This window comes from Eriocheir sinensis, chromosome 6, assembly GCF_024679095.1.
Source record: "Eriocheir sinensis breed Jianghai 21 chromosome 6, ASM2467909v1, whole genome shotgun sequence".
NCBI classification, from domain to species: Eukaryota; Metazoa; Arthropoda; class Malacostraca; order Decapoda; family Varunidae; genus Eriocheir; species Eriocheir sinensis.
The window spans coordinates 2,165,054-2,179,879 of NC_066514.1; the positions used below are offsets into that span (position 1 = coordinate 2,165,054).

The following is a 14,826-nucleotide window of genomic DNA, read 5'->3' on the forward strand; positions in this document are numbered from 1 at the left end:
ACACGTATTTGACAAGGCTTTCCTAGGACTGTTGGGCATTTCCAGGGGTAGTTTTATGACCCTAGTGGTAGTTTGACCCTTCTGTACCGTGAACCTAAAGAAACACGTATTTGACAAGGCTTTCCTAGGACTGTTGGGCATTTCCAGGGGTAGTTTTATGACCCTAGTGGTAGTTTGACCCTTCTGTACCGTGAACCTAAAGAAACACGTATTTGACAAGGCTTTCCTAGGACTGTTGGGCATTTCCAGGGGTAGTTTTATGACCCTGGTGGTAGTTTGACCCTTCTTCTGTACCGTGAACCTGAAGAAAACATGTATTTGACAAGGCTTTCCTAGGACTGTTGGGCATTTCCAGGGGTAGTTTTATGACCCTGGTGGTAGTTTGACCCTTCCTCTGTACCGTGAACCTAAAGAAACACGTATTTGACAAGGCTTTCCTAGGACTGTTGGGCATTTTCAGGGGTAGTTTTATGACCCTAGTGGTAGTTTGACCCTTCCTCTGTACCGTGAACCTAATAGTACAGTTTCCAATACAGTCGCCCCTCAAATAGTACAGTTTCCAATACAGTCGCCCCTCAAATAGTACAGTTTCCAATACAGTCGCCCCTCAAATAGTACAGTTTCCAATACAGTCATCCCTCAAATAGTACAGTTTCCAATACAGTCGCCCCTCAAATAGTACAGTTTCCAATACAGTCGCCCCTCAAATAGTACAGTTTCCAATACAGTCGCCCCTCAAATAGCACGGTTTCCAATACAGTCCCTCAAATAGCACGGTTTCCAATACAGTCGACCCTCAAATAGTACAGTTTCCAATACAGTCCCTCAAATAGTACAGTTTCCAATACAGTCATCCCTCAAATAGTACAGTTTCCAATACAGTCGCCCCTCAAATAGTACAGTTTCCAATACAGTCATCCCTCAAATAGTACAGTTTCCAATACAGTCCCTCAAATAGTACAGTTTTCAAACAGTCCTCAAATAGTACAGTTTCCAATACAGTCGCCCCTCAAATAGTACAGTTTCCAATACAGTCGCCCCTCAAATAGTACAGTTTCCAATACAGTCCCTCAAATAGTACAGTTTCCAATACAGTCGCCCCTCAAATAGTACAGTTTCCAATACAGTCACCCCTCAAATAGTACAGTTTCCAATACAGTCACCCCTCAAATAGTACAGTTTCCAATACAGTCGCCCCTCAAATAGTACAGTTTCCAATACAGTCGCCCCTCAAATAGTACAGTTTCCAATACAGTCCCTCAAATAGTACAGTTTCCAATACAGTCCCTCAAATAGTACAGTTTCCAATACAGTCGCCCCTCAAATAGTACAGTTTCCAATACAGTCGCCCCTCAAATAGTACAGTTTCCAATACAGTCCCTCAAATAGTACAGTTTCCAATAGTTCGGTTTTATACAGTTTGTCATGGAAGCTCTTTAAGGATTTTAAAATTTCTTGCTTGTCGGGAAATTTAAAAATCCTAACAAATCTTCTTAAAATCCACATAAAACCAAAAAACTGTACTATTTGAGGGACTATTTGAGTTATGATTATGTGGCAGTCTTTACATTCTCTCTCTTCTCTATGATACAGGTGAAAAATGCTTCCCCTGGTGCGACAGATGCGTGGCCTGAAAACCCTGCCATCACGCTACCATAGACACAGCCACCCTCACCGGTCTCTCATCTCCTCCTCCTTCAAGCTCACTGAGGAGACCGCTGATTCAAGGGACACATTCGGGCGCCTTGCGATGAAACACAAACAAGCACTCAGCAGAGATAAAGAGTCTGCCTCCATAGATCTTTCCAAGTCTTACCGAGGTGCCCTGAAGCCTTTGACGGAGGCTTCAGAGTTCTCCCAAGAAAGCATGCTGGAGAAATGGCACAAGTTTAAGACTGTTCAGGACCAGGAGAACCCAGAGACGCTGAGGTGGAGTGGGGGTCAGCAGGATGACGCGGAGGAGGATTACCACCTCTTCCTAGCTAACAGATCAGTCAGGTCTCAGGGGCGGGAAACTCCACAAAATAAGAAATTGCATAAAAAAGTTATCAAATCCGTAGCTGATACATATGGTGGTGTAGGCCCCCCACGGGAGTCTCCAGAAGGGGAGGTCTTTGGGCACCTGACCCCTAAGTATGAGGTACCAGAAGATGATGATGGAGGGGATCTGAGGGAGGAGAAATACCAGGATGCCAAGCTGGGGAGGAGACATCGCCCGCAGTTTTATGGGATGATGATGAAACAGCTATGCCGGGAAAGGAAGGTGAGTGCCCGTGTTGTGTCTTGGATAAAGCTTGTCTCTCTTTTGGTCATCACCCTGGGGGCTTCGTGGTGCAGTGAGACATCTGGTGGACACTCCATAAAATATCCCGTACAAGTGAAAAAAACGTGTAAATTAAACATTTATTTGGATTTTTTTGGACCCAGCGTTATTTCAAAAACGCGTAAACCAAACTCGCCTAAATCGAGAGTTACCTGTCGTACGGTTTCCAATAGTTCAGTTCTATACGGATTGTCGTAGAAGATCTTTAAGGATTTTAAAATTTCCTGCTTGCCGGAAAATTTAAAAATCATAAAAAATCTTCTCAGAAAATCCACATAAAACCAAAACTGAACTATTGAAAACCGTACTATTTGTGGGACGATTTTAGTTAGGTATTATATATTTTTGCCATAATAACGATGGTTTTCTGAAATGTCTCTGACTGATGGTTACTCTTCCTGCCCCAGCTAGCCGAGGCAATCAAGATTCTGGAGGAGGAAATGCCGGCTGCTGCAGTCAAGCCCAATGACTTCTGTTACCAGGTCCTGATCAATGCCTGTGGGCGGGCTGGCTACACAAAGAAAGCCTTTCAGCTCTATAACCAGGTCAGGGCCACTCGAAAAGGTGTTTGTTTGTTTTCAACCCATCCGCTGCGATTGGCACGGATTTGGCCTTCCCTGGTAGCCTGGTAACATACACTCCCATGTCTTTCTCTGCCTCTGTGGTGGATAGTGGAGTGTTTCCCATGTGGTATTGGTGTGCTGGATATCCCTTCACTGGTAGCCTGGTAACATACACTCCCAGGTCTTTCTCTGCCTCTGTGATGGATAGTGGAGTGTTTCCCATGTGGTATTGGTGTGCTGGATATCCCTTCACTGGTAGCCTGGTAACATACACTCCCAGGTCTTTCTCTGCCTCTGTGGTGGATAGTGAGTGTTTCCCATGTGGTATTGGTGTGCTGGATATCCCTTCACTGGTAGCCTGGTAACATACACTCCCAGGTCTTTCTCTGCCTCTGTGGTGGATAGTGGAGTGTTTCCCATGTGGTATTGGTGTGCTGGATATCCCTTCACTGGTAGCCTGGTAACATACACTCCCAGGTCTTTCTCTGCCTCTGTGGTGGATAGTGGAGTGTTTCCCATGTGGTATTGGTGTGCTGGATATCCCCTCCCAAGGTGCATGACTTTACATTTTTCTTCATTGAATTGTAGCAGCCACTTTTTGTTCCATTCCTGTAGCTTGGTGAGGTCTGACTGTAGGAAAAGTTTCAAACATTATATTTCTAGTTTACTTGTATTTGCTATTTTTACTAATTTAACCTGGTAGCAGCGGGGATCATGTTTCTTAATGGTCCCTCTAAGCGAGAAAAATGAGAAAAAATCACCCCTCACACAAACCATTTCATAATATATATCAAAGCATTTGTGATCAGATTATGTATCATCTATTTTGGGGGGTTTATATCATGGCACAAATTTGGCCCGTCGCTGCTACACGGTAAAGCCACAAATTTGGCCCGTCGCTGCTACACGGTAAAGCCACAAATTTGGCCCGTTGCTGCTACACGGTAAAGCCACAAATTTGGCCCGTCGCTGCTACACGGTAAAGCCACAAATTTGGCCCATCGCTGCTACCGGGTTAAATCTCAATCTCTCCTTTCCTTACCTCTACATAACTCCAGTACCCCATATCTTGCATCCTCTCCCTGCGTCTTACCATACCTCTCCACAAGTACACTCCCTCACCCAGCACAGCCAGGCACCATGTAATGTATATATGTTTTATGAACTTGAAATTTGCATACACATACTTGAACATCTATTTATGTTTGCCGTTCTTGTCGTACTCAGATGAAGAAACGTGGCCTCAAGGTCCAGCCTGTTGCTTATACCGGGCTGTTTAACGCTTGTGCAAACTCTCCCTGGCCTGACACGGATGGGTTTCAGCGGGCAAAGCACCTTCGCACCGAGCTCACAGGGAAAGGCTATCTCTTCAACCAGATCATCTCCCATGCCATGATAAAAGGTTTGTAGTGTTGGTAAGATGTTAGACTCCTCCGTGCCATGACCAAAGGTGTGTCCTGTTGGTAAGATTAGTGGTGCAGTGGTTAGCACACTCAGCTCACAACTGAGAGAGATTTCCTGTTTCCGCTATTCCATGCAGAGTTTATGTTAGTTATTGCAATTTCCTGTTTTTGCTATACCATGCAGAGTTTATGTTAGTTATTGCAATTTCCTGTTTTCGGTATACAATGCAGAGTTTATGTTAGTTATTGCAATTTCCTGTTTCCTCTATTCCATGCCTCTGCAGCCTTTGGGAGGTGTGGGGACATAGGCACAGCATTCCTGGTGGTGGACGAGATGGTTCAGGACGGGCTGCTGGTCACCACAGAGACCCTTAACTTCCTCCTCCAGGCTTGCATCACTGACAAAGAGGCCGGCTTCAGACACGCTGTTAAGGTGAGGATTGACCAGGGGATAAAGTCTCGGTAGAATGCTGTGTAAATTTTGCTGTTTTGTCGGGGTGGAGGGGACATGCTGTGTGTGCCCAGTGATGCCTGGTGGGTGGCGTGGAAACTATAGTCCACCCAAATTGTTGAGTCTGTTTGGGTGGAGGCTCCTGTGGGTCCATTCCTCCCCTGTACCCTTACCTTACATGTGAGAGGAAGGGATGGCTGTTGGGGTGTGGCAGAGCAGAGGGGAGAAACAGACCCACAGGAGCCTACATCCAAACAGACTTAACAATTTGGTTGGACTTCAGGAGGTGGCAAATGCTGTTTTTTTTATAGTGTCAGATAAAACACGTCTGTAGTCAAAACTGTCTTTAACCCGGTAGCAGCGATGGGCCAAATTTGTGGCTTTACCATGTAGCAGCGATGGGCCAAATTTGTGGCTTTACCGTGTAGCAGTGACGGGCCAAATTTGTGGCTTCACCGTGTAGCAGCGATGGGACAAATTTGTGGCTTCACCGTGTAGCAGCGATGGGCCAAATTTGTGGCTTTACCGTGTAGCAGCGACGGGCCAAATTTGTGCCATGATATAAACCCCCCAAAATAGATGATACATAATCTGATCACAAATGCTTTGATATATATTATGAAATGGTTTGTGTGAGGGGTGATTTTTTCTCATTTTTCTCGCTTGGAGGGACCATTAAGAAACATGATCCCCGCTGCTACCGGGTTAAAAAAAACCATCCAATGAGGAAGCACCTCTCTTTCGGACACTCCTTTGATCTCTATTCAGGAGCAGTGAGTAGCGGGCTTTTTTATATTTTTCTTTACGCCCTTGAACTGTCTCCTTAACTGTAAAAAAAATAAAATGTACCATAATTTTTTCCAGGTTTGGAGAAAAATGCGGGAGCTGAAACTTCAACCTGACATATACTCGTACAATCTGCTAACATATGTCATCAAAGACTGTGGAGCTGGAGATCACAGCCTCACCTCTTCCCTGCTGGAGGATGACGGTGACCTCCACAACCCTGGCATCAAAGGCTCTCAGAGGAAGAAGCAGTTACCCAGCCCTGAACCACTCGTCTTGAAGGAACCTTTACATGCTCACGAAAGCCACGCGGTGAATGTCCCAGAAGACACTGTTGTTTTTAGCAGTGAGATGGATATTAGTGTGCAGAGACTGGACAACACTGCAGGAGAGAGTGTGTTGCCTAATATCCTGGGTAAGAAGATGACGGCTGGGAATGTTGTGGCTCTGGGCGCTCTGGACAACCCACAAGACAGGTGAGTGATTCGGTGTCATTCCTTACCGTCATCCGAGGGGGGACAGATCTGGCCTCCCTTCATCCACTTCGATCAAAACAATACATATTTATTTATTTTTTAACTTTCCACTAGCTGCTTTTCAGTCATTATCCATTATTGTTTTACACTGTTCATTTGGTACCAGTACTTACGGTTGTATTTTAAAACATTTCGTCGCCCAAGTTCACATATTTGACAAGGCTTTCGTAGGAGCTGCAGGACTTTCCAGGGGTAGTTTTATGACCCTGGTGGTAGTTTGACCCTTCCTCTGTACCATGAACCTAAGAAACACATATTTGACAAGGCTTTCGTAGGAGCTGTAGGACTTTCCAGGGGTAGTTTTATGACCCTGGTGGTAGTTTGACCCTTCCTCTGTACCATGAACCTAAGAAACACATATTTGACAAGGCTTTCGTAGGAGCTGTAGGACTTTCCAGGGGTAGTTTTATGACCCTGGTGGTAGTTTGACCCTTCCTCTGTACCATGAACCTAAGAAACACATATTTGACAAGGCTTTCGTGGGAGCTGTAGGACTTTCCAGGGGTAGTTTTATGACCCTGGTGGTAGTTTGACCCTTCCTCTGTACCATGAACCTAAGAAACACATATTTGACAAGGCTTTCGTAGGAGCTGCAGGCCTTTCCAGGGGTAGTTTTATGACCCTGGTGGTAGTTTGACCCTTCCTCTGTACCATGAACCTAAGAAACACATATTTGACAAGGCTTTCGTAGGAGCTGCAGGCCTTTCCAGGGGTAGTTTTATGACCCTGGTGGTAGTTTGACCCTTCCTCTGTACCATGAACCTAAGAAACACATATTTGACAAGGCTTTCGTAGGAGCTGTAGGACTTTCCAGGGGTAGTTTTATGACCCTGGTGGTAGTTTGACCCTTCCTCTGTACCATGAACCTTAAAAATCACTCATGAAAAGCAGATTGATGCCCTCTTTAACCTTTAGAAATAGTTGATGTGAGAAGCGATGGTCTTAAAGTACGGCCCTTAGTGTTCATGAGTGTTATCGTTGTTGAGATAAATGAGTACGATGCTTGGTGTTACGAGCGTTAACTTTTGAAAACGTCGGATTGGATGGGGTTCTTAATGGTCCCTCTAAGCGAGAAAAATGAGAAAAAATCAAGAGGGTATCAAGACATCTCTCCACCCAAAATTGACCTCTCTATTGGCCACTCTTTTCTCTTGTCTGTTGTGGGAGCGGTGGGTAGCGGGCTTATATTTTCTACACTTTCGTTGCCCATGACCCGTCTCTGTTGTAAAAAAAAATATATATATAATAAAATATTAAATACCTGGTCAACTTAGATATTTGTATGAGGCTTTTCTGTTCTTGTGCAAAGCAGGCTCATGGGACCAATTGCAATGTTGTTTATGGTTGTTTTCTGGAATGACTTTAACCCAGTAGCAGCGGGGATCATGTTTCTTAATGGTCCCTCCAAGCGAGAAAAATGAGAAAAAATCACCCCTCACACAAACCATTTCATAATATATATCAAAGCATTTGTGATCAGATTATGTATCATCTATTTTGGGGGTTTATATCATGGCACAAATTTGGCCTGTCGCTGCTACACGGTAAAGCCACAAATTTGGCCCATCACTGCTACACTGTAAAGCCACAAACTTGGCCCGTCGCTGCTACACAGTTAATACTCCTCTAGGAAGGTAAACTCATCTTTATCAATCAAGTGGAGATATAAAAGTGGAAACTGTTCTTATTGAATTGTCATAAATATAAATAAATTTGTAACAGAGCACTGAAGTAATGGCAAGGCAGCTGTTGACAGTTTGTGAATAACTTGTTCTTCATTTTCCGGTGCAGGTTGGTTCTCCTGGGCGGCCCCACAGGGATACTGAGGCAGATGGTGAAGGACAGAGTGACCCCGGACCTCAAGACCTTCACACAGCTGCTGGACTCCTTACCCCCAGACACACAGGCTGAGGAGGTGAGAGGATAAGGGCACACACACATTAAGGGTCCCCAGCACACATACATAAGGTTCCCCAGCACACATAAAATTATTAGTTCTTGAAGGTTCTTAGTTAGTCAGATTCTTGTATGTATGTCCATCTTTAACCCGGTAGCAGCAGCGATCATGTTTCTTAATGGTCCCTCTAAGCGAGAAAAATGAGAAAAAATCACCCCTCACACAAACCATTTCATAATATATATCAAAGCATTTGTGATCAGATTATGTATCATCTATTTTGGGGGTTTATATCATGGCACAAATTTGGCCCGTCGCTGCTACACGGTTAAATACTCCAGTAGCAAAGTTTACATCATTGAGATAAACTTTTTTTTCCTTAAACTTAAATAAAGGCTTCATAGTGTACTTTCATTATACCCAAACTATCCTTAACCCGGTAGCAGCAATGGGCCAAATTTGTGGCTTTACCGTGTAGCAGCGACTGGCCAAATTTGTGCCATGATATAAACCCCCAAAAATAGATGATACATAATCTGATCACAAATGCTTTGATATATATTATGAAATGGTTTGTGTGAGGGGTGATTTTTTCTCATTTTTCTCGCTTGGAGGGACCATTAAGAAACATGATCCCCGCTGCTACCGGGTTAATAGTGCAGCTGTTTCACTATCAGTCCATTGGCAAAGCTTTGTTCCCTGCATCACATTGCAAAACTGTGTATGAATTCTGCGGCAAGATCTATAGACAGGATGAAAAATGCTGCATCAATAGTTCTTCAGTACCAGTCAGGCTTTTTTATGTTGGATTGATCTCCGGTTTGCCAGTTCACCACCTCCAGTTAGCCTCCAAATTGTATGCAAAAACTGTATGTCATTTCTATTACGTTCATTGTCTTTATTTATTTAGTTTATTCATTTTTTTCCAGGCTCTTGTGGAGTCGATGAAGAATGTTGGGCTGGAACCAGACACTCAGTTCTTCAACATGCTGATTAAGAGACGAAACTTTCGGCGCGACACAGAGGCAGCTCAGGTTGGTGGTGCTCCCTCGTAGTCATCATAGAGTCAGTATTACAGGTAACTCTCAATCTACGCGGGTATTGTGTCCTTGAAGAGGTCGCGTAAATCAAAAACAGTGTAAATCCAACAAGAGGTCGGTTTGTACCCTTATTGCCTACTGTATCACTCTGACTCCTCTCCCTCTCGTGGTTCCTCCTCTGGCTGCCCTTCCCCTCGTGGTAGCACAGCAGCGAGGGTGTTGTTGTTGTTGAGTAGCGTGGGTACTGTATTGTTGTTCAAGTGGCGCGTGGGAAGAACCGAGCTCAGCTGTGTGGCCGTGTGAGTCCAGTTGCGTGAGACATCTGGTGGACACCAGAAAATATCGCGTATAAGTGAAAAAAACGTGTAAATTAAACATTTATTTGGATTTTGGACAATGCGTTATTTCAAAAACGCGTAAATCGAGAGTTACCTGTATTGTCAAACCGTATTACAGTGTTCATCAGGCCCCTCACACCTGATGCTAATATCATACATTCATACAGTTCATTAATTAGTGCTCGGTCTCACCCTGCGGGACCAAGCACCTCAGCCTGAGTTAGTTGTGCCATTAGTCAGCCTTTGGTACTGACCGACTCGTACAGTGCCGACTCAGGATGAAGTGAAGGGTATTGTCAGGTTGCATTTATTTCATAGTTTTTATTTGCCTTAAAAAAAAATGCTTAAAAATACAGGTATACCATTATATAATCACTTTCATGAAATTACTTGAAGTTTGGCTCCCTTGTCATTCCATCATAGCATAGTGTTACTTTAGGTTCATGGTACAGAGGAAGGGTCACACTACCACCAGGGTCATAAAACTACTCCTGGAAATGCATACAACTCCTACGAAAGCCTTGTCAAATGAGTGTTTCTTTAGGTTCATGGTACAGAAGAAGGGTCACACTACCACCAGGGTCATAAAACTACTCCTGGAAATGCATACAACTCCTACGAAAGCCTTGTCAAATGAGTGTTTCTTTAGGTTCATGGTACAGAGGAAGGGTCACACTACCACCAGGGTCATAAAACTACTCCTGGAAATGCTCACAACTCCTCTGAAAGCCTTGTCAAATGAGTGTTTCTTTAGGTTCATGGTACAGAAGAAGGGTCACACTACCACCAGGGTCATAAAACTACTCCTGGAAATGCTCACAACTCCTCTGAAAGCCTTGTCAAATGAGTGTTTCTTTAGGTTCATGGTACAGAGGAAGGGTCACACTACCACCAGGGTCATAAAACTACTCCTGGAAATGCATACAACTCCTACGAAAGCCTTGTCAAATATGTGTTCTTGGGTGACGGAATGTCTTATGATACGACCCTAACTGACCCTATACACCAAACTTGTCACAGGAGGTCCTTACGCTGATGCAGGAACACCACCTTGCCCCTGACCTCATCACCTATGGGTGTCTGGCGCTGGGCTGCCACAATACCCACAGTGCCCGGCAGCTCCTGAAGGACATGGATGCCACACAGTTTCGGTGAGTTTAAATCTTTACTTTTTGTTTTCTTTGGTTTTAGTTTTGGAAGGCTATTTATATGCCATGAACCCTTGATTGATCTTCAGAAGCCCCTCTATTCAGCTCAGGGCCCGTAAGTCATTCTGCTTGGGGAGGGGCTGACCGTCTCTATCTGAAAAGAAGAAGGAGCCATCAGAACTAACTAACAACTACTGCAGTATTACATTGTGCCAGGCAGCGCTAGCCCATATATTTATCATGGAGAATTACACCCAGCTGCTGAAGTTCCAGGGACCTGAGCAGTCTGGGTCAACCTGGTAGCAGCGACGGGCCAAATTTGTGGCTTTACCGTGTAGCAGCGACGGGCCAAATTTGTGGCTTTACCATGTAGCAGCGATGGGCCAAATTTGTGGCTTTACCATGTAGCAGTGACGGGCCAAATTTGTGGCTTTACCGTGTAGCAGCGATGGGCCAAATTTGTGGCTTTACCGTGTAGCAGCGACGGGCCAAGTTTGTGCCATGATATCAACCCCCAAAAATAGATGATACATAATCTGATCACAAATGCTTTGATATATATTATGAAATGGTTTGTGTGAGGGGTGATTTTTTCTCATTTTTCTCGCTTGGAGGGACCATTAGGAAACATGGTCCCCGCTGCTACCGGGTTAAACCGTTATTTTTAGTGCAATGATCTGGTTCACGTATGACTCACCCTTTCGTAAATGTTTTCCTGGTCATCATCTACATCTATATTGCCACCTTCCCCAGCACAGTGAGAAGCCTTAGGGCCAGTTTCACAGTTCCCCATGATGGGTTAGTAAGCTCCCAAACCAATACCAGAGCTTTCAAAATTTCCTTGTCTAGTGTCTGGTGTTCGTATTTAAGTTCACGAATTTGATGAAACTATACAGGAAAAGTCTTGTGTATTTAGTGTGGCATTGAAGACCTCACCGTTTTGGATTGTATGGGATTCTGTAGTTTGGTTCGGGCTGTTACGAAGACACTGTGTTGGACTGTGAAACCGGCTCTTAGTGCTGCCTAACCTAACCTAACCTGTTTGTTGTGTTTAAGGGCCAGTGTGGCATCGAAGACCTCACCATTTTGGATTGTATGGGATTCTGTAGTTTGGTTCGGGCTGTTACGAAGACACTCTGTTGGACTGTGGAATCAGCTCTTATTCTCCTATAATTATGTCAATCATCCCTACTTCCTTATTTATGATTCCCTCGATGACTGAATCTTTTATTGCTACTTTACTTTCACTAATGTCATTAATGTTCATATTCCAGACCCAGTTTAGAGATAATGGCGAGTCTGGTCAAGAACAGTTTGGTAAAACAAGATTACGCTTTCACTGCGGCCATGCTGAAGGAGATGCAGCAAAGAGGCACAACACCAAACGACTTCCTCCTCAGCCAGCTGGAGCAGGCCAGGACGCGCGCACGGAAAACCCTCTTGCTGAAGGTACGCAGGAGAAAGAGAGAGAGAGATATTACATATGTATACAGTGCCGGATAGTATAGTGGTACTATATATATATATATATATATATATATATATATATATATATATATATATATATATATATATATATATATATATATATATATATATATATATATATATATATATATATATATATATATATATATATATATATATATATATATATATATATATATATATATATATATATATATATATATATATATATATATATATATATATATATATATATATATATATATATATATATATATATATATATATATATATATATATATATATATATATATATATATATATATATATATATATATATATATATATATATATATATATATATATATATATATATATATATATATATATATATATATATATATATATATATATATATATATATATATATATATATTTATATATATATATTGGTACATCTTGCAGTTCCTTTCAAATTTGTGGTCATGTCCAGTTTCTGGGTCTGAGATGGTAGTACTTTGGATAATGTGCCATTTTTGTGTCTCGAGGTTGATTTCCCTCGTGCTACTCTGTGGGAAATTGTTGTGATGATTTGGTTTACTTCACTGCAGCATGACGGCAGCGCAAAGAACCAAGAGAGAAGAAAGAGATCTGCAGAGCTGTTCTTGGCAGCGTACAAAATGTGGCTGATGGGCTCACAAGTGCAGCTTCCTGAGCATCCCTGGGCCCAGTACCAGTGACATCAAGGAGACACTCAAGCCTTCTGAAATTGACCTCTCTTGTAGCCTCTCATTCTTTTTTCTTGTGCCGGAGCAACACTTAGTGGACTTTGTTGTTTATGTGTTTCCCCTTGAGCTGCCTCCCTTGCTGTAAAAAAAGAAAATATTCATACTTGTAAAGAATTTAATAAACTATAAAAATATATGTTTTTTGTATCTGCTACAGTACCCTCCCGAGTTTAGCGTTTGCTTCATTCCAAAGGTATGGCGCTAAACTCAAGGATCGCAAAACTCGTGGTATTGAACACACTGAAAAAGAGCTTGTTTGTTCTGACCCGTGGAGAAGCTGACACTTTTTCCTCCGTTACTCCCTTGTTATCTCAAAATACATACCTTGGAAAAAGGAAGAAAACAGGAAGAGAGAACTGGTCGTTTTAAAGCCACAGATGAATAAGGATATGATGAAAAAGTTAATAACTACGATGATTAGACCAAAATTGGAATATGTGGAGGCGGTCTGCTCTCCCCACAAGAAGAAACACATAAAGAAACTCAACAGTCGCTTCTCAGACAACTTCAGAAAACAGTCAAATATCAGACAACACAAACTCCACAAATACCAAAAACCAACACCTTTCTCACTTGCATATACAGGTAAACAAGGTCTCAGAATCTAGCAGAAAACAATGCTGAAGGACCTGACATCTCTAACTACCATGTTTGACCCTTTGCTGCCACTACGCCGACTACAGTATTCAACCACTCCCCAGCTGTGTAGGTAATGTAGGGTTTTGCCAGCACATCATCACAGAGACATGGAGATCACATCGCCTCACCAGTCTCCTCCGACTTCAATCTTTGCCGCTATAATTTCCCATTCTTGAGAAGTTAAGCTAACCCCAGGCCAAGTCCATGGATAATATAAAGTAAGCCTATTAATATTACATCAATCTTGTGGCGTGAGCGATGAAAGGGTACAGAGAAGAGGCAATGTTCTGCGTGTATGACAAGAAAATGTCACGTACCTTGCATTAGTGTGTGATTTCAACCTCAATCCAGTTAGTGAGGTGTTCAGCCCGGCTCACAGGACTCCAGTCTACAATGCTGCAAAGGTTACATCCAGTGTAAGCAAACCTTGACACCACCAGGCAACCCTCACACTGCAATGATAAGTCGCATGAAGAGAGCACGCCTTATGGTAAATCAGTAAGTAAATTTCTAGATATACATTATGAAATATTTATAAATGTGTAGCTGGGTATAGACAGTAAGAGCAAACAACGCTGAGACTGACCATTAGCACTGCATATATCCAGGGCCTGAGAGAGAGGGGGGAGCTGGTATCTCGGCACCAGGGCCCGGCCTCATAGGGGGCCCGACCGTGCGGACATGATGTGTGTAAATTAAGATACTTAGGGGCCCAGAATTACTTGCAGCACCAGGGCCCAATGGTAGCTGTATCTGGCACTGCATATATGTACATTTTAACATTAATGCTTAACAGTACTTTTCAGTATAACCCATATGCACTAAATATTGAATTTCATTAATGGATAAAGAATATACATAAAGAAGGACATGACTGCCAATACAATTAACATGTAAAATCTACGTACAAAACCTTCATATACAGCAATTACAGTGACAACAATACCCTCTCCTAAAACCTTGCTTTGTCTGTAGTGGCCCGGCTGATGCAGAGAGCACCCACAACCCACTCACTCTTTGGCCAACTAATCAGAGGAGTGGGTCTCCATCTAACTGGTTGTGGGTTTGATCCCTGGCGCCGGAACCCTTTCTGGGTCTGGATTATAAAGGACAGACTTGGCAACCCCGTCACAGAGTAAGCTGAGGTGCACAGAGTTGCCAAACAGTATCTGCCGGCAGAGGTTGTTTGGCAGGATTTTTAATTTGTTTGGTTGGGGTTTCAAAGGCTAGATTGCAATGATAATGCCTAGTAGGATGATAGGCCAGACACTAGGCTTTGCAGGCTAAATATGGCATGCAGGACAAAGTTGCCCACCCTTGGTCAAGTATGTAAACCCAGATTAATCTACTCTTTGTCGGCAGAACTCATGAGAACCTTCTAGACAGAAAACGGCCGTAAAAAGACACAGCAGGCAGCCAGACATCAGGGCTTAATACATTTTAAGGA

At 43.0% G+C, this 14,826-nt stretch overlaps 1 protein-coding gene across 2 annotated transcripts in view; it reads left to right on the top strand.

Annotated features, from left to right (window-relative positions):
* Positions 1-12,874, top strand: part of LOC126987783 (pentatricopeptide repeat-containing protein 1, mitochondrial-like) — a 94,075-nt gene extending 81,201 nt beyond the window's left edge. For both annotated transcript variants that reach the window (XM_050845122.1, XM_050845113.1), the window contains 10 exons: positions 1,594-2,263; positions 2,731-2,868; positions 4,114-4,288; positions 4,574-4,722; positions 5,605-6,002; positions 7,854-7,977; positions 8,889-8,993; positions 10,358-10,488; positions 11,760-11,934; positions 12,564-12,874. In XM_050845122.1, coding sequence (XP_050701079.1) covers positions 1,601-2,263; positions 2,731-2,868; positions 4,114-4,288; positions 4,574-4,722; positions 5,605-6,002; positions 7,854-7,977; positions 8,889-8,993; positions 10,358-10,488; positions 11,760-11,934; positions 12,564-12,692 — 2,187 coding nt within the window. In that variant the 5' untranslated portion in view covers positions 1,594-1,600 and the 3' untranslated portion in view covers positions 12,693-12,874. The remainder of the gene's footprint in view (positions 1-1,593; positions 2,264-2,730; positions 2,869-4,113; positions 4,289-4,573; positions 4,723-5,604; positions 6,003-7,853; positions 7,978-8,888; positions 8,994-10,357; positions 10,489-11,759; positions 11,935-12,563) is intronic.
* The last annotated feature ends 1,952 nt before the right edge of the window (positions 12,875-14,826 follow it).